This window comes from Ascaphus truei, chromosome 1, assembly GCF_040206685.1.
Source record: "Ascaphus truei isolate aAscTru1 chromosome 1, aAscTru1.hap1, whole genome shotgun sequence".
NCBI classification, from domain to species: Eukaryota; Metazoa; Chordata; class Amphibia; order Anura; family Ascaphidae; genus Ascaphus; species Ascaphus truei.
Window position 1 is genome coordinate 44,643,644 of NC_134483.1, and position 23,205 is coordinate 44,666,848.

General features: G+C 49.8%; 1 protein-coding gene across 4 annotated transcripts in view; it reads left to right on the forward strand.

The window, feature by feature from the left end:
* The window catches only part of MALT1 (MALT1 paracaspase), a 99,450-nt gene that overhangs the window by 22,869 nt on the left and 53,376 nt on the right, over positions 1-23,205 (forward strand). For 3 of the 4 annotated variants that reach the window (XM_075587228.1, XM_075587235.1, XM_075587245.1), the window contains exons 2-6: positions 467-633; positions 10,606-10,727; positions 13,788-13,938; positions 18,034-18,209; positions 19,273-19,369. In XM_075587228.1, coding sequence (XP_075443343.1) covers positions 467-633; positions 10,606-10,727; positions 13,788-13,938; positions 18,034-18,209; positions 19,273-19,369 — 713 coding nt within the window. The remainder of the gene's footprint in view (positions 1-466; positions 634-10,605; positions 10,728-13,787; positions 13,939-18,033; positions 18,210-19,272; positions 19,370-23,205) is intronic. The other variant, XM_075587255.1, reaches the window with a different exon arrangement.

Genomic DNA, 23,205 nt, shown 5'->3' on the forward strand with positions numbered 1-23,205 from the left:
AGTGCACATTTGCATGTCATTTCCCAGAATCCCTGGCTGCAGTGGAAGCACTGTACAGTATGCTAAGAGATGATGGTGAAAGGCAGGGTTTGAGACCTGTCTGAGCCATGTGAATGTGCTCACAAGTGGTATTTTTATTTGTTGTCAATCTTTTTCAAACGTTGAAACTTTTGGGGAAAGTTTAAGTTTAAAAAGCACAACAAAAAAAATGTAACGATTTCTATTAAAAAAAAGCCCACCAAAAATGTAAACAACAAAAATAATTAATCAGAGAATAAACCTTCCATGGTTTTAGGTTTGTATTTCGTTTGTACTGTATTCAAAAATTTGTTCCAAAGTTCAATTCAGAGATTGAACCAAACTTTGAAGTTTGAGAACTGTTCATCTTGAATGTCCAAATTCACGAAGTTTGGGTTTCATTACCACGAACATGCCCATCATTATTAATAACACCTTTTTCTTCCAGTTCTCTGGAGCTGCATCAATGTTCTCTCAAAGTGATGGATTCAGAAGGCAGCCCCAGTCGAAGTTTGCTGAGATTAATGGGGGACAGAGGATGCAACACAAAGGAACTGACAGAGTTTTTACAAACCATGGGCCAATCTGATGCTATTCACCTTCTCAGACCCCAAGGTCAGATTTGTAATATTGCAGCTATCTTTATGGAGCCGCAGTGAGCAGCAGTGGAATAGCAGAAGCACAGGGCTTGTACCGTGAGCAGATTGCAAAACTAAAGGAGTACTGTGCCTCCCGATCCTGCAGTTTAGTGCATCTCATCTAGTATATGGTATTGTCGGGCAGAACACAAACAAGGCCGGCAAATAGGAATCAATCCCCACAGATACACTGTACACTACACATTTTCCAACTCTTATTTGGGACATTTCCCTTAATTAGTACATTTTCTGAATCACCTAAAGTATGTTTAGTAGTCTTCTAAGGCAAGGAAGGGTGAGCAAACTTCAAACCCTTCACCCCCACCCCTGCCCTTCACCCACCACACCCGTGCCCTTCACCCCCCACCCCTGCCCTTCACCCCCCCTACCCTTCACCCCCCTAATCCTGCCCATCACCCCCTAACCCTGCCCTTCACCCCCCCTAACCCTGCCATTCACCCCCCCCCCCCACCATTGCCCTTCACCCCCCCTACCCCTGCCTTCCCCCCCCCCCTACCCCTGCCCTTCACCCCCCCTACCCCTGCCCTTCACCCCTACCCCTGCCCTTCACCCCTACCCCTGCCCTTCACCCCTGCCCTTCACCCCCCCTACCCCTGCCCTTCACCCCCCCTACCCATGCCCTTCACCCCCCTACCCCTGTCCTTCACCCTCCCTACCCCTGTCCTTCACCCCCCCTACCCCTGCCCTTCACCCCCCCTACCTCTGCCCTTCACCCCACCTACCCCTGCCCTTCACCCCCCCTAACCCTGCCCTTCACCCCCCCTACCCCTGCCCTTCACCCCCCCTACCCCTGCCCTTCACCCCCTCTCTACCCCTGCCCTTCATCCCCCCTACCCCTGCCCTTCACCCCCACACCACTGCCCTTCACTCCCCTAACCCTGCTCTTCCCCCCCTACCCCTGCCCTTCACCCCCTACCCCTGCCCTTCACCCCCCCCTACCCCTGCCCTTCACCCCCCCTACCCCTGCCCTTCACCCCCCCTACCACTGCCCTTCACCCCCCCTACCCCTGCCCTTCACCCCTACCCCTGCCCTTCACCCCTACCCCTGCCCTTCACCCCTACCCCTGCCCTTCACCCCCCCTACCCCTGCCCTTCACCCCCCTACCCCTGCCCTTCACCCCCCTACCCCTGCCCTTCACCCCCCCTACCCCTGCCCTTCACCCACCCTACACCTGCCCTTCACTCCCCCTACCCCTGCCCTTCACTCCCCCAACCCCTGCCCTTCACCCCCCCTACCCCTGCCCTTCACCCCCTAACCCTGCCCTTCACCCCCCTACCCCTGCCCTTCACCCCCCCTACCCCTGCCCTTCATCCCCCCTACCCCTGCCCTTCCCCTCCCCCCTACTCCTGCCCTTCGCCCCCCACGCCCTTCGCCCCCCACCCCCTCCCCCTGCCCTTCGCCCCCCTCCCCCTGCCCTTCGCCCCCCACCCCCTCCCCCTGCCCTTTGCTCCCACCCCCTCCCCCTGCCCTTCACCCCCCACCCCCTGCCCTTCACCCCCCTCCCCCTGCCCTTTACCCCCCACACCCCCTTCACCCCCCACCCCCTTCACCCCCCACCCCCTCCCCACCCTTCACCCCCCTCCCCCTGCCCTTTACCCCCCCCCCACCCCCTTCACCCCCCACCCCCTTCACCCCCCACCCCCTCCCCACCCTTCACCCCCCACCCCCTTCCCACCTTTCACCCCCCACCCCCTCCCCGCCTTTCACCCCCCTCCCTGCCCTTCACCCCTCCACCCTCCCCGCCCTTCACCCCCACCCTCCCCGCCCTTCACCCCCACCCTCCCCACCCTTCACCCCCCCACCCTCCCTGCACTTCACCCCCCCACCTCCCCCTCCCCGCCCTTCACACCCTGCCCCCCCTCCCCGCCCTTCACCCCCTGCCCCCCCTCCCCGCCCTTCACGCACCCACCCCCCTCCCCGCCCTTCACGCACCCACCCCCCCGCCCTTCACGCACCCACCCTTCCCACCCCGTCATTCACGCACCCCCCTTCCCACCCCACCCTTCACGCACCCCCCTACCCCTGCCCTTCACCCCCCCCTACCCCTGCCCTTCACCCCCCCTACCCCTGCCCTTCACCCCCCCTACCCCTGCCCTTCACCCCCCCTACCCCTGCCCTTCACCCCCCCTACCCCTGCCCTTCACCCCCCCTAACCCTGCTCTTCACCCCCCCTACCCCTGCCCTTCACCCCCTCTCTACCCCTGCCCTTCATCCCCCTTACCCCTGCCCTTCACCCCCACACCACTGCCCTTCACCCCCCTAACCCTGCTCTTCACCCCCCTACCCCTGCCCTTCACCCCCCTACCCCTGTCCTTCACCCCCCCTACTCCTGCCCTTCGCCCCCCCCTACCCCTGCCCTTCACCCCCCCCCACCCCTGTCCTTCACCCCCCTTACCCTTGCCCTTCACCCCCCCTACCCCTGCCCTTCACCCCCCCTACCCCTGCCCTTCACCCCCCCTACCCCTGCCCTTCACCCCCCTACCCCTGCCCTTCACCCCCCCTACCCCTGCCCTTCACCCACCCTACACCTGCCCTTCACTCCCCCTACCCCTGCCCTTCACTCCCCCAACCCCTGCCCTTCACCCCCCCTACCCCTGCCCTTCACCCCCTAACCCTGCCCTTCACCCCCCTACCCCTGCTCTTCACCCCCCCTACCCCTGCCCTTCATCCCCCCTACCCCTGCCCTTCATCCCCCCTACCCCTGCCCTTCCCCTCCCCCCTACTCCTGCCCTTCGCCCCCCACGCCCTTCGCCCCCCACCCCCTCCCCCTGCCCTTCGCCCCCCTCCCCTTCGCCCCCCACCCCCTCCCCCTGCCCTTTGCCCCCACCCCCTCCCCCTGCCCTTCACCCCCCACCCCCTGCCCTTCACCCCCCTCCACCTGCCCTTTACCCCCCACACCCCCTTCACCCCCCACCCCCTTCACCCCCCACCCCCTCCCCACCCTTCACCCCCCCTCCCCCTGCCCTTTACCCCCCCCCCACCCCCTTCACCCCCCACCCCCTTCACCCCCCACCCCCTCCCCACCCTTCACCCCCCACCCCCTTCCCGCCTTTCACCCCCCACCCCCTCCCCGCCTTTCACCCCCCTCCCTGCCTTTCACCCCCCTCCCTGCCCTTCACCCCTCCACCCTCCCCGCCCTTCACCCCCCCACCCTCCCCACCCTTCACCCCCCCACCCTCCCTGCACTTCACCCCCCCACCTCCCCCTCCCCGCCCTTCACACCCTGCCCCCCCTCCCCGCCCTTCACCCCCTGCCCCCCCTCCCCGCCCTTCACGCACCCACCCCCCTCCCCGCCCTTCACGCACCCACCCCCCCCGCCCTTCATGCACCCACCCCCCCGCCCTTCACGCACCCACCCTTCCCACCCCGTCATTCACGCACCCCCCTTCCCACCCCACCCTTCACGCACCCCCCTACCCCTGCCCTTCACCCCCCCCCTACCCCTGCCCTTCACCCCCCCTACCCCTGCCCTTCACCCCCCCTACCCCTGCCCTTCACCCCCCCTACCCCTGCCCTTCACCCCCCATAACCCTGCTCTTCACCCCCCCTACCCCTGCCCTTCACCCCCTCTCTACCCCTGCCCTTCATCCACCTTACCCCTGCCCTTCACCCCCACACCACTGCCCTTCACCCCCCTAACCCTGCTCTTCACCCCCCTACCCCTGCCCTTCACCCCCCTACCCCTGTCCTTCACCCCCCCTACTCCTGCCCTTCGCCCCCCCTACCCCTGCCCTTCACCCCCCCCCACCCCTGTCCTTCACCCCCCTTACCCCTGCCCTTCACCCCCCCTACCCCTGCCCTTCTCCCCTACCCCTGCCCTTCACCCCCCTACCCTTCACCCCCCCTACCCCTGCCCTTCACCCCCCCCTACCCCTGCCCTTCACCCCCCCTACCCCTGCCCTTCACCCCCCTACCCCTGCCCTTCACCCACCCTACCCCTGCCCTTCACTCCCCCTACCCCTGCCCTTCACTCCCCCTACCCCTGCCCTTCACTCCCCCTACCCCTGCCCTTCACCCCCCTACCCCTGCCCTTCACCCCCCTACCCCTGCCCTTCACCCCCTACCCCTGCCCTTCACCCCCCTACCCCTGCCCTTCATCCCCCCTACCCCTGCCCTTCACCTCCCCCCTACTCCTGCCCTTCGCCCCCCAAACCCTCCCCCTGCCCTTCGCCCCCCTCCCCCTGCCCTTCGCCCCCACCCGCTCCCCCTGCCCTTCGCCCCCCACCACCTCCCCCTGCCCTTCGCCCCCACCCCCTCCCCCTGCCCTTCACCCCCACCCCCTCCCCCTGCCCTTCACCCCCCCCTGCCCTTCACCCTCCAACCCCCTGCCCTTCACCCCCCACCCCCTGCCCTTCACCCCCCACCCCCTGCCCTTCACCCCTCCCCCTGCCCTTTACCCCCCCCACCCCCTTCACCCCCCACCCCCTCACCGCCTTTCACCCCCCACCCCCTCCCCGCCCTTCACCCCCCTCCATGCCCTTCACCCCCCCACCTTCCCCGCCCGCCCTTCACCCCCCCATCCTCCCCGCCCTTCACCCCCCTGCCTCCCCCTCCCCGCCCTTTACACCCCGCCCCCCTCCCCGCCCTTCACCCCCCGCCCCCTTCCTCCCCGCCCTTCATGCACCCACCCTTCCCCGCCCTTCACGCACCCACCCCCCCACCCTTCACGCACCCACCCCCCGCCCTTCACGCACCCACCCTGCCCTTCACGCAACCCCCCTTCCCACCCCGCCATTCACACACACCCCCTTCCCACCCCGCCCTTCACACCCCCCCCTTCCCACCCCACCCTTCACGCACCCCCCCTTCCCGCTCCTGCAATCCCGGGCAACACCAGGTATATCAGCTAGTATAATATAAATGTGAATACAAATAAGTAAAAATACTTGCATATTTCAACATTTTTAAAACAGCAAACATGACAAATTTTATATGGGTTTTTTAAATAAATCAGCGGGTTTTTAAAATAAATCAGTGTAGTAGTATAAAAAGATAATACTGACTGCAATTTTTTTTAAATTATTTCAACTCCTAATGCATCCTCTTCTCCCCTCCCCTTCCTCTTCCCCTCTCTCGCCCTGTCATCTCGTCTCCTCCTCATCTCCTCTTCCTCCATTTTCTCTCCCTACCTCATCCAGAATCTCTCTCTTACCCTCCCCCTCCTCCTCCTCTTCTCTCACCCCTCTCCTCTCATCCCTCTTCCCCTCTCTCACCCCCATAACAATGCTTACCTGGCTTTGGTGGAGGAGGACCGCGGGAGATCAGGACTGTCGGAGCAAGGTGGTGGTGACAGAGGAGGGCAGTGGGAGAAGAGGATGGAGGACCGCCAGAGCGGAGCAGGGTGGCATAGGAGTTGTGCAGCGGGAGCAAATCAGGACGGCAGAGGAGTTGGACGGCTTGGGGGGGGGGGGAGTGCTGTAGCATCGGCAGACACCAGAAGTCATTGAAGACTTCTGAGTTGGACTGCTGGAGCATGCTCCTTCCTAGTCATACTCCTCCTTTGGCTTCGCTCTCGCCGCACAACTCCTCTGTTCTGCCGATCCTCCATCCCCTCCTCCATCCTCTTCTCCCGCCACTGCCCTCCAATGCCACCGCCCTGCTCCGCTCATCCTCCTCTCCCGGCGGCCCCTACAAAAAATCTTGCACCCCATAGTTTGCGCACCCCTGTTCTAAGGTAATTTTATAAAATAAACTGGAAAGAAGAACATGAGTTAAAATAACTACCGTACCTTTATTGCATATCCTGCTTCATTCTCACTGGATGTATAATCTTTTGACATCGCCACAGCTGAGCATTTGTTAACGTGTCATTATTGGACCACTACCTGGTACCTCTTGAAGACTCCCTGCTGTGTTGTACTGTAATTCGCACACCTAATGAGTGCATACAGTATGTTTCCTGTGTTGAACCTTCCTGCTCACAGAAGACTAGAGTTTTGTAAACTTGCTGAGATTCGCTGCTTCATTGTTTCGCTGGAACGTTTCAAACAATTCTAACATTTGCTGGAACTTGTCTAAGCTGTAGTGAAACTGCCAAATTTTACCAGTGAATCTAAACACTAAACAAAGGTCTTTCTCTGTTGGTAGACATATCTTCGGCATTGAGTTTGTCAGTTGCTTGCGAACTTTTAAAATTGTGCAAATGTTTCTTTTTTTTCTTTTTGTGAAGAAAGGGCAAACTTCTCATGGGTCCCGAACTCGGCCAAAACGTTGGCATGTCATATCTTAAAAGACAGTGTAAAAAATATATCTATGACTAACTTGGAAAGATACAGTATCGTATCTGCAAATTCATTTATGTTCTCCAGTAAATGTTTATCTACTTCAATTCTACTTTAAAACGTGAATTTATATTAGACAAAACCATGATTGAAGCATTACTAGTTGTAATAGTTTTAGAAAGATTGGTAAATATTTACATTTAGGTGCTATAAAATATTTGAGATACTTAGAAATGACTAAGAGATACCCAATAGGTCATTATAAATATAGAATGCAAACATGCAAATATCACATGTCTAGGATATTATTGAACATCATGGAAAGTTTTTCAAGGTCACATTGTGTACGTTTCTGGTCCATGTAATAAGATCTACAGTATATTGAGAAGCTTATTAAGGGATTCTGTTATACAATCCAAGGTCATCTATGCATTGAAACTAATGCAGTAATAAGATTACTATAGATTTAACAATTACAAAAATGACCTCTCTACTTAAAATATACATTGCAATTTCGGTAGATATTATTTCTTCATCTAGGTAGCTTTATACAGTGTAGAGGTCGCATTGAGTAATCATTTTTGTTTCTTACATAGGGCTGATTCCTTCTTCATAGGGGCCTATGTACTAACATCATTTTTCAAAATTGTGTTGCAAAAAAATTCCAGTGCTAAAAGTAATACAAACCTTCCAAAACCGTGTGTTGTATGTGTAACGCATATTCCTCCACCCCCAATCACAGATAGGGTGCATGTGAGGGGAAACTATATGTATGTTACCAGGTGTGTGATGCTTTTACCTGTTAGGCTCACAAGAGGCCTGAGCCTCCGCCAGTGAGAGCCTGGGGTGAATCCTCTGGAACAATCTTACATACTCCACCTCCACCTGTGCAGGATTCGAGGAGTGTAGAATGTCCCCTACACAGGACCCACATATATTAACCACATACACCAAAGGTGTATATATAACACAGGTTTACTATATGGGCAGATAAACACTATACACATGCATCAACAATATGACATCAACAGTACATAACTTCAGTGTCACCCTGTAACACTACTAAGCACAACTATCCTCAGCCTCGCAGGGCCTTAACCCCACACTGTATTCCCAAAGTCCCAAGAGTCCCACAACCCCACCCACGTGTGGGACAGCGATGCCCACTAAGATGAAGTGTATAGGTGGTGCACTTGGTGATTTGGATAATACCTACCCGGTGCTCCTGCAACCGGGTACCGCAGAACAATGGAAAAGAACCCGTCTATGTCCAGCGTCGTTGCCTCAGCGCTGGCGTCCTTCTCCTTCTGAGCGAGCTCACTGCTTAGACAGTCTCTGTCTCTGCTCTGCAGAGAATGATTCACTGCAACACTGACCCTTCTTTGCTCAGAGCACACAGCACTGCAGCTGTGTCCCTGACTAAGCTGACTGCTAACAGGGCAAAGTCTCTACCTAAGAGGCCTTCCCTAGAGCAGCCACAACCTGAAGGGGATTTGGGCCTAACTGTGGCCAAGGGGGTAACCTTCGCCCCCCACCCCCTCCCCCTGCCCTTCGCCCCCCACCCCTCCCCCTGCCCTTCACCCCTCACCCCCTCCCCCTGCCCTTCACCCCCCTCCCCCTGCCCTTCACTCCCCCCCTGCCCTTCACCCCCCTCCCCCTGCCCTTCACCCCCCACCCCCTGCCCTTCACCCCCTCCCCCTGCCCTTCACCCCCCTTCCCCTCCCCTTCACAGTAGTAAGAGATCATAGGGCAGTCCCCAGAGGCTGCTGGGTGTTGTAGTCCTTTGCAGAGCTCTTTAACATTAAACACAGTTGCTAACTGCGCATGTGCGAACTGTGGAATGTCCCTGACTATGGAGCGCCACTTCTGCCACTTCTCACTCCCTGTAATGGCCGCCGCATCGTGTCTGCGCATGTGCGAGCCTCCGAGCATGTGCGAGCCTCCGCGCACACGCGGACAGAATAAAGATGGCGGCGCTCTGCCACTGTTGTCGCCGGGAGCCCCCGGCGACGCGCTCACCCCCGCAGCAGCACACACGTAAGCGGGAAATAACCGGGAGACAGGGGGACCGGAGGGACCCTGGCTACATATGTATGAAGACTTCAAAGTATTTTTGGCACATCCCTCATGTTAAATACCTGGTTGATACAATTTATATTAAAATATAAATGTGTGTTTTCCTTGATTTATAACTTGTTATAGTTTAATATTATTTATAATAGCCATATTTGGAAAGCAATACAGGCATACCACGGTTTAAGGACACTCACTTTAAGTACACTCGCGAGTAATTACATATCGCCCAATAGGCAAAAGGCAGCTCACGCATGCGCCTGTCATCATGTCCTGAACAGCAATACCGGCTCCCTACCTGTACCGAAGCTGTGCGCAAGCAGGGAGACTATAGAGCCTGTTACACATACGTTATTTACATCAGTTATGCACATATATGATGATTGCAGTACAGTACATGCATCGATAAGTGGGAAAAAGGTAGTGCTTCACTTTAAGTACTTTTTCGCTTTACATACATGCTCCGGGCCCATTGCGTACGTTAATGCGGGGTATGCCTGTACATTTTTAACCTATAAAATAAAACATCCGTGCTGCGCCAAATACATTTTTACATACTGTAGCATACTATTAAGTCCTTTTAAGGCTTATGCCAACTTGAATTTGACGCATGATTTTTAGACCACTTTTTCCTATTTTTGGAACATAAGATCTGTACACCAAGCACTGGACATTTCCCTCTCCCCCTCCCTCTCTCTCAATCACCCCCCCGCCTCTTCTCTCTCTCCCACCCTCCCTTTTCTCTCTCCCACCCTCCATTTTCTCTCTCCCACCCTCCCCTCTCTCTCATCCCACTTCAGCCCCCCATCCTCCCCTCCTAAACAACCTCCCCCTTCTTCTCCTTACCTTCCCCACTCTCCTTCCCTCTCCCACACCCACTCTCCTTCCCGCTTCCATATCCTCCCCCCCCCACATCTCAATACCACCCCCCTCAGAGACCCCAAGCGCTCCATGGCTGGTGGAATTAACTGGGGGGGAGGGGCCCTGCTACTTTAATTTGTCCTGGGCCCCATGATATATGTTGGCGGCCCTACACAAGCGCAATTGAAATTGAGCTTGGAAAGCACCAAGTTTTTGCCAAAAAATACATGGCCCCCATAGAGCTCACAAGAAGTGCCTGGCGCAGGAGTAGATAAAAGTAACTATTCCAGGATTTAAAGTATTGATATTGCCACTTCACTACTCCTTGTTTTATGAGTTTAGCAGATTTCTGGCATCTCTTCTAACTGGATCTCAATTAGCATTTATAGACCAGTTTGCAACCTACAGCATGTGGCAATAACCAAATGCTATAAATGGACATGACATCCTAGCAATCTTATGCCATAGTAACTAAGGCAACAGAACATTAAAGACAGTGCTATCATTCAGGATTGTGTTTGGTTTATTGCATCAACGTTAGTGACCAAAACGTTGCGCTGTTTTTTTTTTATTTGTACAATTATTCAGAAAACCAGAGCAGGTCTTGTTCTGTAAGATATGAAATTCTTTTTTTAGTTCATGCGCACTCCGTTATACAACTTTTGTTTTCTGTATAGTTGATTGTATTCGGTGCATACTTGTTTGCTTTTTCTCTTTAGTAAGAAAGACATTCTGCATGAACAATTCAGTAACCCTGTTTTCTATGTTCTAGGAATAAAAGTTGTTGTGCAACCCGATTCAATGGCAGTTTTATCTGGACAACTGGTGAAGCTGTGCTGCACAGCAACTGGGCATCCCCTAGTAAATTATCAATGGTTCAAGATGAATAAAGAGGTATTTTCTATGAATCCAGGAGACATGGGGATATTGGAGAATACACTTTACAGAGTATTCTGGTTGCTGGGGGGTAGGGGGGAGGTACAGTGCCTATTTATTACCATGTCATTGTGTCCATCAATTAAGTTCAATGTTCTGGCCATTCATGGTCTTACTTCACATTGATCTTTATTTAACATCTACCTGGTACGAGCTGAATAGGCAGACCCCTCCCTTAATTGTTAGTCAAGTGAATGTGCTGTAGTGTATTTAAGACAGTCTATCTTGGCTGTGAGCCATATGGCTGTGTCACATAAAGTGTCTGTGGAATTAATACTGGAGTTAGAATTGGAGTTGAATACTACAGGAAGATCTGTACTCTGCACTTCAAAAACTACTACAACCTTGTAACTGTGAGAACTTTTCTTTCTAAATGCTGTGATAATTTGTACTCTTCCTATCCTCCTATACCTGGTTTAGTCTCTCCTCCTGCATCTCACTACTGTATGCCCTCCCTACTGCTTTTTCTGTTTAATGTCTCCTCACTCCTTTGTAAACGTTTCTGTTCTCTCCAACTTCCCCACTCCCCTCCTAGCCAAATTTCTTCATCTCTCCTTCCCCCCACCTATGTCTGTGCCCATACACTGCATCATTATTTATACACATCTTCCTTACCCCTCAATAAAAATTACCCCCACAAATCCTCTATTCACACCGTCTTTCTACTCCTTCCGGCTGCTGGGGATCTCCCCTAATCCTGAACCCAGACATAAATATACCTGCTCTCACCCACACCTCCTTGCCATCTCCTCCCATGCAAATGGTGTTAACCTTCTGATTTAATCCTGACCAACCTTAAAACTTGCCCCACAACTTAAGCATCCCAATAGCCTCCCGTGATTGTCCCACACCCACAGTCACTCCTACCACACATTGTGACCAAGCACTGCCATCTACAGCACTTATTCCCTCACCTGCTGTCTATGTAAGTCTCCCATCATACCACTTAGATTGTAAGCTCTTCGGGGCAGGGATTTCCTTTCCTATTGTCTGAGTTTGCGGTGCTTATTGTATTAAACTTCCCTGTACTGTATTCTTTATGAAGCGCGGAGTACACTTTTGGCGCTATATAAATAAAGACATACAATACATAAAAGGTCTGACAGCACAGAACACAAAAGTACTTTTCCTCTCTCTAGCTGCTGTGCGTGACTTCAATTTATTACAAAAATAGTAGCCCTTCCCATTATTCATTATCTTGCTCTTTGAGCAAATTTGTATTTAGAATTAGTAATACGGCAGGCACAAGTTTATAAAGGGTCCATGTTAAAATGGCCAAGAAGTAAAAGGTGACACTGTGTGCTAATTTGCATGTCATTACCCAGAATCCCTGGCTGTAGTGGAAGCACTGTATGCTAAGAGATAATGGGTTGCAGATCTGTTTGAGACATGTGAATGTGCTCCCAAGTGTCATTTTTATTTGCTGTACTCTGTCAACTCAGTACGGTTGAAGGTTTTTGTCACTTTGTTTATCCATCATAAATTATTTAATCTGTGGTTGAAAACAATCCCAGCTTTACATTGCAAAGCCAGTATAACGTACCTACTGTAACACTGATGAGACAGAAAAGGTTGAAACAGCTGTCTGTGAATAGGTTTTTTTTGTAAGCATTTTAATTTTTTTTAGCTGTTTTGTTTTTTATAGCAACCTGTTGTTACTTTAGTTCATTATTTATTTAATCACCTCTCTGATATTAACATTAAACATTAAATATGTTTTTTAAACCAAAAAACAAAACGCGTATTTTTTTTTGGAGATCCAAAACACCAGTGAAAGTGCTTACCCTTAATTAATACTTACAACATATACATGTTGGAACTGCGTCTCAATTTGTGTCACTCACAGGTGGGGACTTCTATGTACACCACACATCAATTGAATGTTTAAAGCATTTTGCACCTTTTTGAAACTCATTTTTTTTTGCTGAACAGGGGGGGCCGCAGAAGTAGTGTTAGTTTTTTTTTTGTTTACTGTTCACAATTGTAAAAGGTTATCAAATGAACTTAGGACAGCTTAATCATTAATATATTTTAATACAGTAGGTGACTGTTTTTGTTTTTCCTACTTAATAATTTCAATTTACATGTCCCAGACAGGTCTGCAACCCTGCTTTTCACCGTTATCAGGGATTCAGGGAAATGGCATGCAAATGAGCACACTGTGTCATCTATTGCTTCTTATTCCTTTTAACATGGACACCTATAAGCTTATGCCTGCAGCATTGCACAGCCTGGGTTAAAGAAGTACATACAGTAGCTAGTAAACTTACTCACAGACAGCTTTTTTTTTTTTTTTCCTCAATCAGGGGCCCAAGCCACTTCAGTGGTAAGGGTGCATGCCCTTGGACTGTCCTCCTGAAGTTGGACCAGTCCTCGGTTTTTTTCCCCGTCTCTTCCTCCCTCTGGCCAACCGGCCCGCAAGGGAGTTCCCGTCAGGTCGTTTTCCCTCTTTCGAGGGATGGGGACTAGCCCGTGGGTTGTGCCGGAGCACCCCAGCCCTAATGAGCCGGTTGTAAGAATACCATCCCTCCATAGCCAAAAAGCGCAGGAGAGATGTGGACCTGGGGCTATCCCTCGACAAGCCAGAGGACCAATGCATGCCACAGACCATCCTACTTAAGCCCCAGATACTGCATTGGTCATAGCCATGTAGCCGAGAGGCAAATTCTTGATCTTAGCCAAAAGGCCAAGAAAACACCCACACTGTTTCGACCTTAATGGGTCTCCTCAGTGTGGGTTTGGTTATAGTGGCTTTGCAATGTGAAGCTGGGATAGGTTTCAACCGCACATTATATAAGTTATGGTGAGTAAAAAAAAAAAGTGACAAAAACCCTTTCACCGTACAAAAAATATATAAATATAGAAAGCTAATCAGTTGTAATATTATTTCATTAACTGATCTATATATCTTTTCATCAAAGCTTCCCGTTAACATGTGAATCCCGCAAAGCAAATAAGATGCATTGTTAATAAATGTAAATAACATTCTTTTCTCTCATTCTGTCCTGTGACACGCAGGTTCCGCAGGGGAACTCTTCGGAGCTCGCCTTCAGCCCTGTTCATGTGAATGATGCTGGATTTTACATCTGCAGAGTAAACAATGCTAACTCGTTCGATTTCAGTGATTGGACACAATTGGATGTGTGTGAAAGTAACTTAACTTACCATGGTAAGTCCTCAAATTCTTTCAAACATTAAAGCAGCATTCCCGCTGATTTGTTTTTTTTTTAATTGTTTTAAAGAACCTGGGAATTTGCAAGACAAGAAAGAGGGGGGTGAGAGGAAGAGGAGAAGGAGGGGGTGAGAGGAGAAGAGGAGGGGGTGAGAGGAGGAGGAGGGGGGTTGTCACGGTAGACCAGGTCTTTAAAACACATTTATATTTTTGGGGTCATTCAATAGGCAAAACAAGGCAGTGAAATAAAATGGGGTTTATTTGGATAAAACGTCAGAAACACAACATAAAGAAATATACACACTTACTGGGGTCTGGGGTTTGAGATCTAGCCTTTCCTAGGTGCAGGGCGCCCACTTGAAAGGGCTTACCCTGATCGGAACCTTGTTCCGGACATCCTGGACCGAGATTCAGCAGAAAATTCTGACTGGGACCTAGTTCTGATAGTCCTGGAACTATTTTTAGCAAGAAATTCCGACCGCGACTGCTACTTCGATTTGTAGAACTTGGCCGCAAAAGACGGGACTAAGGCTGCGGCCACGCTGCCGCTGAGCTTGCTCATGCTTGACAGTGGTGACGTCACTAACTCTCCAAGCATGAGCGATCGGCTGTCCTGTAATAATTTTAGAGCAGGAGCGTGGGGCGTGGCTATTAAGGGAGGGGCGTGTTATTGCCTAAATCGGGGCTGTGTGTCTGTGTGTCTGTGTCTGTGTGTCTCTGTCTGTGTGTCTCTGTCTGTGTGCAATGTGTCTCCTGTGTTTGCAGAGTGTGTGTGCACCTGTGACAGGTGCAGGGCGCAGGCAGGTCTCCCAAACTGTGCCCCAGAGCAGATCACACACCTATTCATAGCTGCACTAAATAATCAGAATAGAAGTTGTGAACCTCCCCCCCCCCCTTCCACCTCTCTCTACCTCTCTCTTCCCATTGGTCAGAGCAGGATCATGGGACCCTGCTCTGCGCTCGAAAGTCACTTTGCCTTGTCTCCCCAACCACCAAGCTTGGGAGAGCGTGCGTGCCTGTGCATGAGCTCTCGCGCCGCGTGAGCATGGGCGTGATGATTAACTCGTATAGCGGTAAGCGTGCCAAGCGCCAAGTGCATAGCACAGTCAGCGGCAGCGGGGACTCGGCCTTAGTCTCTGCAAGGCAGGCTTTTCTAGCTTCAAAATAAAGCCGGTTGCTCTTCTATTTCGAACAGAGCAACTTTGAAAAGCCTGCCCTAGCTTCATCGACTCAAGTCTCCTTACATACACTCCGCTAAGCTATCCTTAGCATGGAGGTATGAGGAGCAACTAATCGGAGCGTGGGAATGCCTCCCCACCAGCCAATAGGAATAGGGGCTTGTTCTATTTCTGACACCAGAGGAGGAGGCATGCCAAGCCGGCTCGAAAAAGCCAGGTGAGCGGGAAATATGATTTAGCCAATGGGAGAAGTGCCTACGAACTGTATCTCCCCCGGCTAACTCATTGCCACCCGCTGGGCAGGCTCCACCAAGTCTGGCAGATACAAAAGGTGTCCCCACAGGGTGCCCTTTGTTCTCCGAACTTGGCAATTCGGACTTCCTCGCCCACCAAATGGTCTTCTCACCTCTGGACATCTTCTCCTCTTTGAACTATGGACTCTATATAGACATGCCCGCGTCTATGCTGATGCCCTGGCTGACTGTATAGAGTCTTATAGCAAATGTCTAAAACATTATAAAGTGCACTTTAATAAAGTATACACATTGGAGAACCTTATATTTATAAGGGAAATGGATTTGGGATATTTGGGCTCAAAATCCAGGAGTCTGGGGGACACTGGGTTGCCCCGATATAATTCACCCCACGTAATGGCAAATCATGCCTGCTCACCGGGGAGAATTAAAAGACTAACGGTAACTTCGGCTCCCGAACTCCTGCAAACAAAATAATTGTATTTCTAACCAAATATCCCTCCTAAAACTGACAAACAAGAAATCTCACAGTTCTAGGGCCAAGGGAACATGAAAACAACAAAAAGCAGGGGCCACTTTATTTTCTACATGTATTATCCCTGGTCCCTGGCTTATGGTGCTTATGTAGCTACCAGGGACCCCACGGTTTCAGGGGTAACCAGAGGGCCTAACCTTTATTAGATAGCCTGGTTACCCCCTACCGTCACAGGGGTGAGCAAGGAAGAGAAGGAGAGCAGTGAGAGGAAGAGGAGAAGGAGGGTGTGAGAGGAAGGGGGGAAGGAGGGGTGAGAGGAAGGTGGGGGAAGGAGGTGGTGAGGGGAAGGAGGGTGATGGAGGAGGGTGGGGTGATTGAGGAGTGAGAGGGTGTGAGATGAGAGAGGCTGAGTAGGGGGGTAAGGGAGAATGGGGCTATAATAAAGTAAATCTGGAAGTTCAGGTGGTGGGGAGGCACATAGCTGAAGGTTCACCTCGGGTGCTGAATACCCTTGCACCGGCCCTGCCTACTCCCTCTCCCTCCTTTGTTAGTACATGGAAGAAAGGACCAACCCAGCTCCCCATCCTTCTTTGCTAGGCTTGGATTACATTTTCAGACCAAAAATGTGCATTTGCGTGGTCCACACATTGAAAATCTCTTCTTTGAAAATTAGAGGGTTTTTTTAGTGTTCACATACATTGATCACTTTCAATCGCCATTTATGAGCGCATGTACATTTAAGGCTAAGTTATTCTAACCGCTTTGTTTTTATTTATTTTTGTGTTGTTAAGCATATGTTGATGATTATTTTAATTATTACCATTAATTATGTCCCTTACCTTGAAAAGAGTGACACAAAATGTCCCGAAACGCATTGGGGTATCCTTGATCTCCTTGTGACTGACTTCAGTCTCGCTGCGTGCGTGAAGATTTTTTTAAAGCAGAAACGAATGAAGCTTTGTATTTTAATCACTGCCGTTATAAATATGTATAAACTTGTATACTGTCAATGTCCTGGAACAGGAGTGTGTCTTTTCTCTGTCTTCAGGCTACCAGCACTCCCCAGCCTAGCGGTTGCAACAATGTTGCGATCCCTTGTGGGTTTCTTGGCTTTAGCCAGTTGCCTTGGCAACCCCCCTGCCTTTTACCAGGATGGACTGCTCCCCCTCCCCTTGCCAGGTGGTATTGTCCCAGTTAATTTCCCATGCTGTCTCTTAGTACCAGCAGCCATCTTGAGCAGTCATCTCTCCTATCCTGGTAAAGTTACTGATTTTTATCCTGCATTTTTCCCACTTCCCTCATAGCTCCCCTTCCCCTCCATTGCTCTCATGTCCCAGTGTTCCCTCAGTACCTCCCCCACCCCCTTTTTATTTGTGTGTTGTTGCCCCAAATAAACACTTCAGCAAGTAAGGCTGAGTCCATAGAAGGACAGGCCGCGCTGAGCTGTGCGGACGCTCCGCGCTGAGCCCCGGCATCCTCAATGAGGATGTCTTTAGAGGGGGCTCATGCGAGCGTCCGCAGGCGTGCTGAGGAGTTGGATTTTTCAGCCGACAGCCAAAGCTGTTTTTCAGCGCGCTGTCGGCTGAAAACATCCAATCAGCACGAAGCAGCGTCAACGTCACAGCGCCGTGACGTCGGCGCCGTGACGTTGACGTCAGTGCGTCGCGGGTGATTGGCTCAGCGACTTTTCACTGCCCCGCCTCCCGATCGTGCCCGCTGGCTCGACTGCATGTGAATGAAATCGCACAGCTTCAGCAGGCGAGCCTCCGCGTCAGCGCACCTCCTCACTGCTCCCCCCCCTCTATGGACGCAGCCTAAGAAGGTTCCCTTGCTTGATATATGGGATTGAGTAAAGCTGCCAGTCCCTGCGCATCTCTCAGGCTGTGCTTGGTCCAGAACAGTCAAAGTTTATATTTTATCAGCATTATCGTAACGGAAAAAACATAACCAGATTACAATTTCCTTTTTTTTTTTCCCACAGATGATGTACTTTTTGCCCGCCCCCCCCCCCCCCACAAATATAACGAAAGAGATTCAATTAAAAAAAAATCAACCTGGTGCATACATATATTAAATTAAAAAAGCATAAAAAAAATAAACATGCTTTTTTTATTGTAACTTTCCACGTGGGCATTTTTAGTTCTTCATATTTAGAGCTTTTACTACAATCGTTTATTGTTAATAGGGATACCCGGATTGCCTGAGAACAAGATTCACATTTGTAACCAGCCTCAGCCACAAACGTTGACAGTAGGAGATAGATTGGTTCTTGAATGTGCAGCAATTGGAAGACCTCTTCCTCACTACCGGTGGTACAAAAGTGGACACGCGTTGAAAGATGCAACGAAAAAGCTTTATATGGTATGCAATTAAAAATCATACTTTAATGCAACAATGTTTAATGCAACTGTGTTTCTCAACCAGGGTGCCCTGTCACCCAGGGGTGCCCTGTGGGAAAAAATAATGTTGTTGTATGAACCCCAATGCTGCAATGTTTTGCTGCCCCAAGGGAATTTATTGCTGATAAAGATGTTTTGTATTTCATGTAAAATAGTAGAAAACCTGCCGTTTACAATGACCTTTACAATTGTATAATTACATTTACTAACAGCAATTATGATAACACTGTCATTTTTGGTGTAAAATGATGTTGTGAATAAGTACTTATTTTCAGTTTCTGCCCAGTTTAATTAGAATTTAAATGTGACATTTGCTAAAAGGACAGGGTACCGCGTAGGATAAAAAGGCTGAGAAACACTGGTCTAATACATGTTACCCACATAGAACCAAATTAAACTAATGACCATTATATTTTTACTAGTTTACAACTAATTGGTTAACACAAAATAACAGACAGGTATAAATACTGTATTTGTAAATCATTTTGCAAGTTGATCCCGGCAATGTTGGTAAATATTGTAACCTGAATTTTAGGGTAGGGTTTCCTGCCATTATCTCCACCTTGTTTGCCTATTTCTTGTTTGGTTCATCTACTGTAAATGGAGGAGGTGTCCATAACGCTCATCAGTAAGGTGGAGGAGCAAGATGTATATGGTTTAATAATACGTATACTTGTCACATCGTTATACAAGTTATGCAGCAACTGATCTATTGTCTGTAACAACCATTAGTTCCATAAGTGAGACTTCACATTTAACATTACGAAAAGCATATCAAACGCGGAGAAATACACGTGCCCCTAACCAACAAGGAAACCGAAAGCTAATCTTTGGAAGTATCAAGTTTCCCTTTTTTGCTTCTACTGCTTCTTCTGTTTACCACTTCCTCATACAACCAAGCAAAACCCATCTTTTACCAGCTTACTGTTCCTTAGTTTTACTACTGTTTTTATTTTGTTTTGCCTTCTAATAAAATGTAAAAGCAGTTGTAATGAAACGTTTTGTTTTTCTGCATGTGTAACTAGGTTTCTAGTGTCACCATGGAGCATTGTGGTGTGTACTGGTGCCAGGTGACTAATGGCAATGAAACGGAAGTCAGTAAGGAGGTTGAGGTTGTTGTAGGTAAGAACACACCAAATGTACTACATTCAATGCAAAAAAGCTTTAATTACCATAGTATACAGTATTCTGTGCATGAGCTAACTTTGTTACTCAGCTTGCTTTGTAAAACATACTATAAAAATAAAGATGCTCACCAAACAATGACATTTGGAGTGTGAAGATAGAAATACAAATGATACAAATAGAATACGCTGGTATGGAGGTTTTCATTTTCATGACCAGGTACACCCTGCAACAAATAATAGCACCCCAATGCAATGACTCCACTGAAAAATCTGTGGCCTGTTTGTTCTACATCTGTATTAAAGCATTGCATAATAACTAACAATCCCACCAGCAGACTATTGCACCAGTCTGCATGGGTCTCGGTGCCCCACACCCCTGTCGGTATCAATCTTTAACACACCTAACCAGATGCACGGAACCCCTGTGGGCGTAAGGACATTGGCATTCCTGTATCCTAGCTCTACCTTTTCCATCTAACCAACAGTTAAACCATGCCAGCAATGCCACCCCACATAGCTGTAACATAACAACCAACCTCAAACAACAACCGCAAGGCCCACGCACCACTGCATAACCACAGAGAGGGCGAGGGGACTCCTTTCCTCCGGCAATTTCAATCGCTTCAGCACCACGTAGAAGGTGCCAAACCCTGGTAAGAGGACCTCACCACCCAGATCACCCCCCTAACTGCACTAAAACATAACCCCTTCCCAGCCTGATGGAATCAAATGCTCCACTGGGCTGGAGTTGGGGTCCCCTAGTCATGGGGGCTCTATCCCCATTTAGGGGCTTACACCCCCCTTGTTCAAGTACATCCCACACACCACCCTGCACCCAACAATTACACCACAACCCAAGTTTCTCCACTGACACAGCTTTGGAACAGACAAGCCACAGTTTATCCAACCATCACATAATATGTGAAAAACAACCTTGCTGGGTCGGGCCATGTCACCACCAGACTAATAGCACCAGTCCTCATGGGCCCAAGTGCCCAACCCTCTGTAGGTATTGATCCTCAACCTGACCTAAGCAGATGCCGTAAGGATGCTGGGTTTCCTGCATCTTCGCTCTACAGTACCTTTCCAACCTAAACAACAGTTAAACTAGTCATGCCAGCAAAGCAAGCGTTCCTTAAGCACCCTATTGAACTAAAAACAGACAAAATCTAGTCATCCTCATGAATAACAGCTGACGTGAGCTCTTCTGACTGTGTAAAAAAACTCTTAGCAACTTGACTGCGAAAACCAGCGTGGTCTCCACCTTGAATAATGAAACCCAGTCACCATTAACCTTTTGATTCGTCTTTGATTCTCTTACTGTGTGATATTGCTTTTCTCTATTACCACTTGATTTTTTTGCAAGCCTCTACCCAGTGGCATATCTAGACATGTGCGGTCCCCCGGGCCAAAAGAAATAATTTCAAGGTCTCATTTATATTAATACTGACTGCAATTTTTTTCTCCCTCCCCCCCATCATCTCTTTCATCATCCCTCCTCATCATCTTTCCCCCTCCTCCTCTTCCCCACCATCACCTTATCTTCCCCACCATCATCACCTCATCTCCCCCACAATCATCATCATCATCATCATCATCCTCACCACATCTCCCCCACCATCATCATCACCATTACCTCATCTCCCCCACCATCATCATCACCCCCACCATCATCATCATCACCTCATCTCCTCAACATCATTATCATCATCATCCTCACCTCATCTCCCCCACCACCATCATCATCATTACCTCATCTCCCCCACCATCATCATCACCCCCACCATCATCATCATCACCATCATCACCTCATCTCCCCCACAATCATCATCATTATCATCATCATTATCATCATCACCTCATCTCCCCCACCATCATCATCATTACCTCATCTTCCCCACAATCATCATCATTATCATCATCATTATCATCATCACCTCATCTCCCCCACCATCATCATCATTACCTCATCTTCCCCACAATCATCATCCCCTCATCTCCCCACGGCCCCACCATCATCATCACATCTCTCCTCCACCATCATTACCTCCCACCCCCCCCCCCCCCGCTCCGCCATGCCTACCTGTGGTTGATCCTGCCTTAAACAGAGGATAAGCCGCAGAGGAATCAGCAGCTGTTACACCGGCAGAGCAGGAAAGCAGGGGAGGATCGGCTCTAGTGGTCTGACTCAGAAGTCTTTCTTACAGTACTTCCAGTGTCAGCTCTGCAACAGCTGCTGATTCCTCTGCAGGCTTCTATTTAACGCCGGGGCCCGCCGCCATGGGCCGTCGACAGGGTGGGGGAAGAGAGCGGGCTCCCCAAAAGCACAGGCCCCCGGGCTTTGCCCAGGCTATAGCTACACCCCTGCCTCTACCTGAGTCTCCTGAGTTCCCAATTAGATTACCGGCATTGTTTTCCTCAATCCCTAGCTCTCCTCAGAAAATGAGGGTATTTCATTGCTAAACTCCAGGTAGTGATCACATTACAAGAAGGACAGTGCCCTAAACGATTGCAACTTCTTCAATCTGATGTTCCTTGCAGCCCCTAACTCCTCAGCCAAATCTGTAACTCATAAGCACGCCATGGGCAGACATGTGCCTGCAAAAATATTGCCATCAAACTGACAACTGGAAACCTAACATGAGTAAACATTCTGGGTATATGGGAAGTTACCTGAATGCTGACTTGTTATCTATCTTGGCCAAAATGGCCCCCCTAGCACAACTCACCAGCTTGAACGCCTTATGTAATGGTGCATAAACCACATTATTGTCATTCTTGTTAATGAAATTATTCACTGAACCATACTCAGGAAACCATAAATGGTGTGTAAGCCTGAAGGAACCTGGCACCTTCTTGGGCATTACACCTAAGGGTGAAATCCTCAGTCTATGAATTGTCTGAGCAAATGGCCTCTCTACTCTACCCAGCCTCCCGTACTTCCACAGCTTGTCCTCCATTACCTTCCTATTCTACCTTGCAGACTCTATATTCTCTGCCTAAATCTCCATCGTTTGACCCTTATAAGAAATTCTAAACCCAACTAAGAAACCTTCAAACAAAAACTTTCCAGTTCCTCCTTCTGGATAATATTTGAGGCAGGTTCTTATTCTTTCTACTGTAACTGGTGTCTCTTTCCTTCCAAAGCAATCCTTCCCTGCAGTCTTACTTTCAAGTCGCTTACCTTTCTTAAAACAATGGGACGCGGGATGACTTCCCCCCACAGGAAGAGCACTCGTGATAGAACTTGCAGGTCCCTGCACAGTTGCACTGGCACTCATATTGCCAACAGAATCCCTTTTTATTAATGGTTAGCTGCCCTGCCTGGGAGCAAGTAGCCCCTTTTAGAAAGGGGCGAGGCAATAAACCACTGTATTTATAGTCCCTGTGCATCACCTTACAGACTGCTATCTATTTCCTAAACTCTCAATCAAAGTCCCACAACGCCTATCCACCAAATATTTTATAGGCCCCACATATCATGTCCTGGTACTTGAAGAGCACTGAACATTTACTTGGCTTGCTGATATTTCTGGGGTTAGACCATATAAATTTGCTCTCCTATAATATAGTCCTAAAAGAACATAACAGCAGGTGCATTGAGGTATATAATATATAGCATACAGATTTGACCCAAGAGGGGTCAGAAAGAAACCCCAAACACAATGCGCTCAATGCCAAAATAATTAGTGTTGTGGCAACAGTGGCCCATCAATAAATACATCCTCTAGGTAAATAGCATAGCCACTAAGGGATAGGTACTATAGAAACCGAAAATAATAAATTTTTATTAACATCAAAATATTATCACAGAAATTATTAAAAAATATG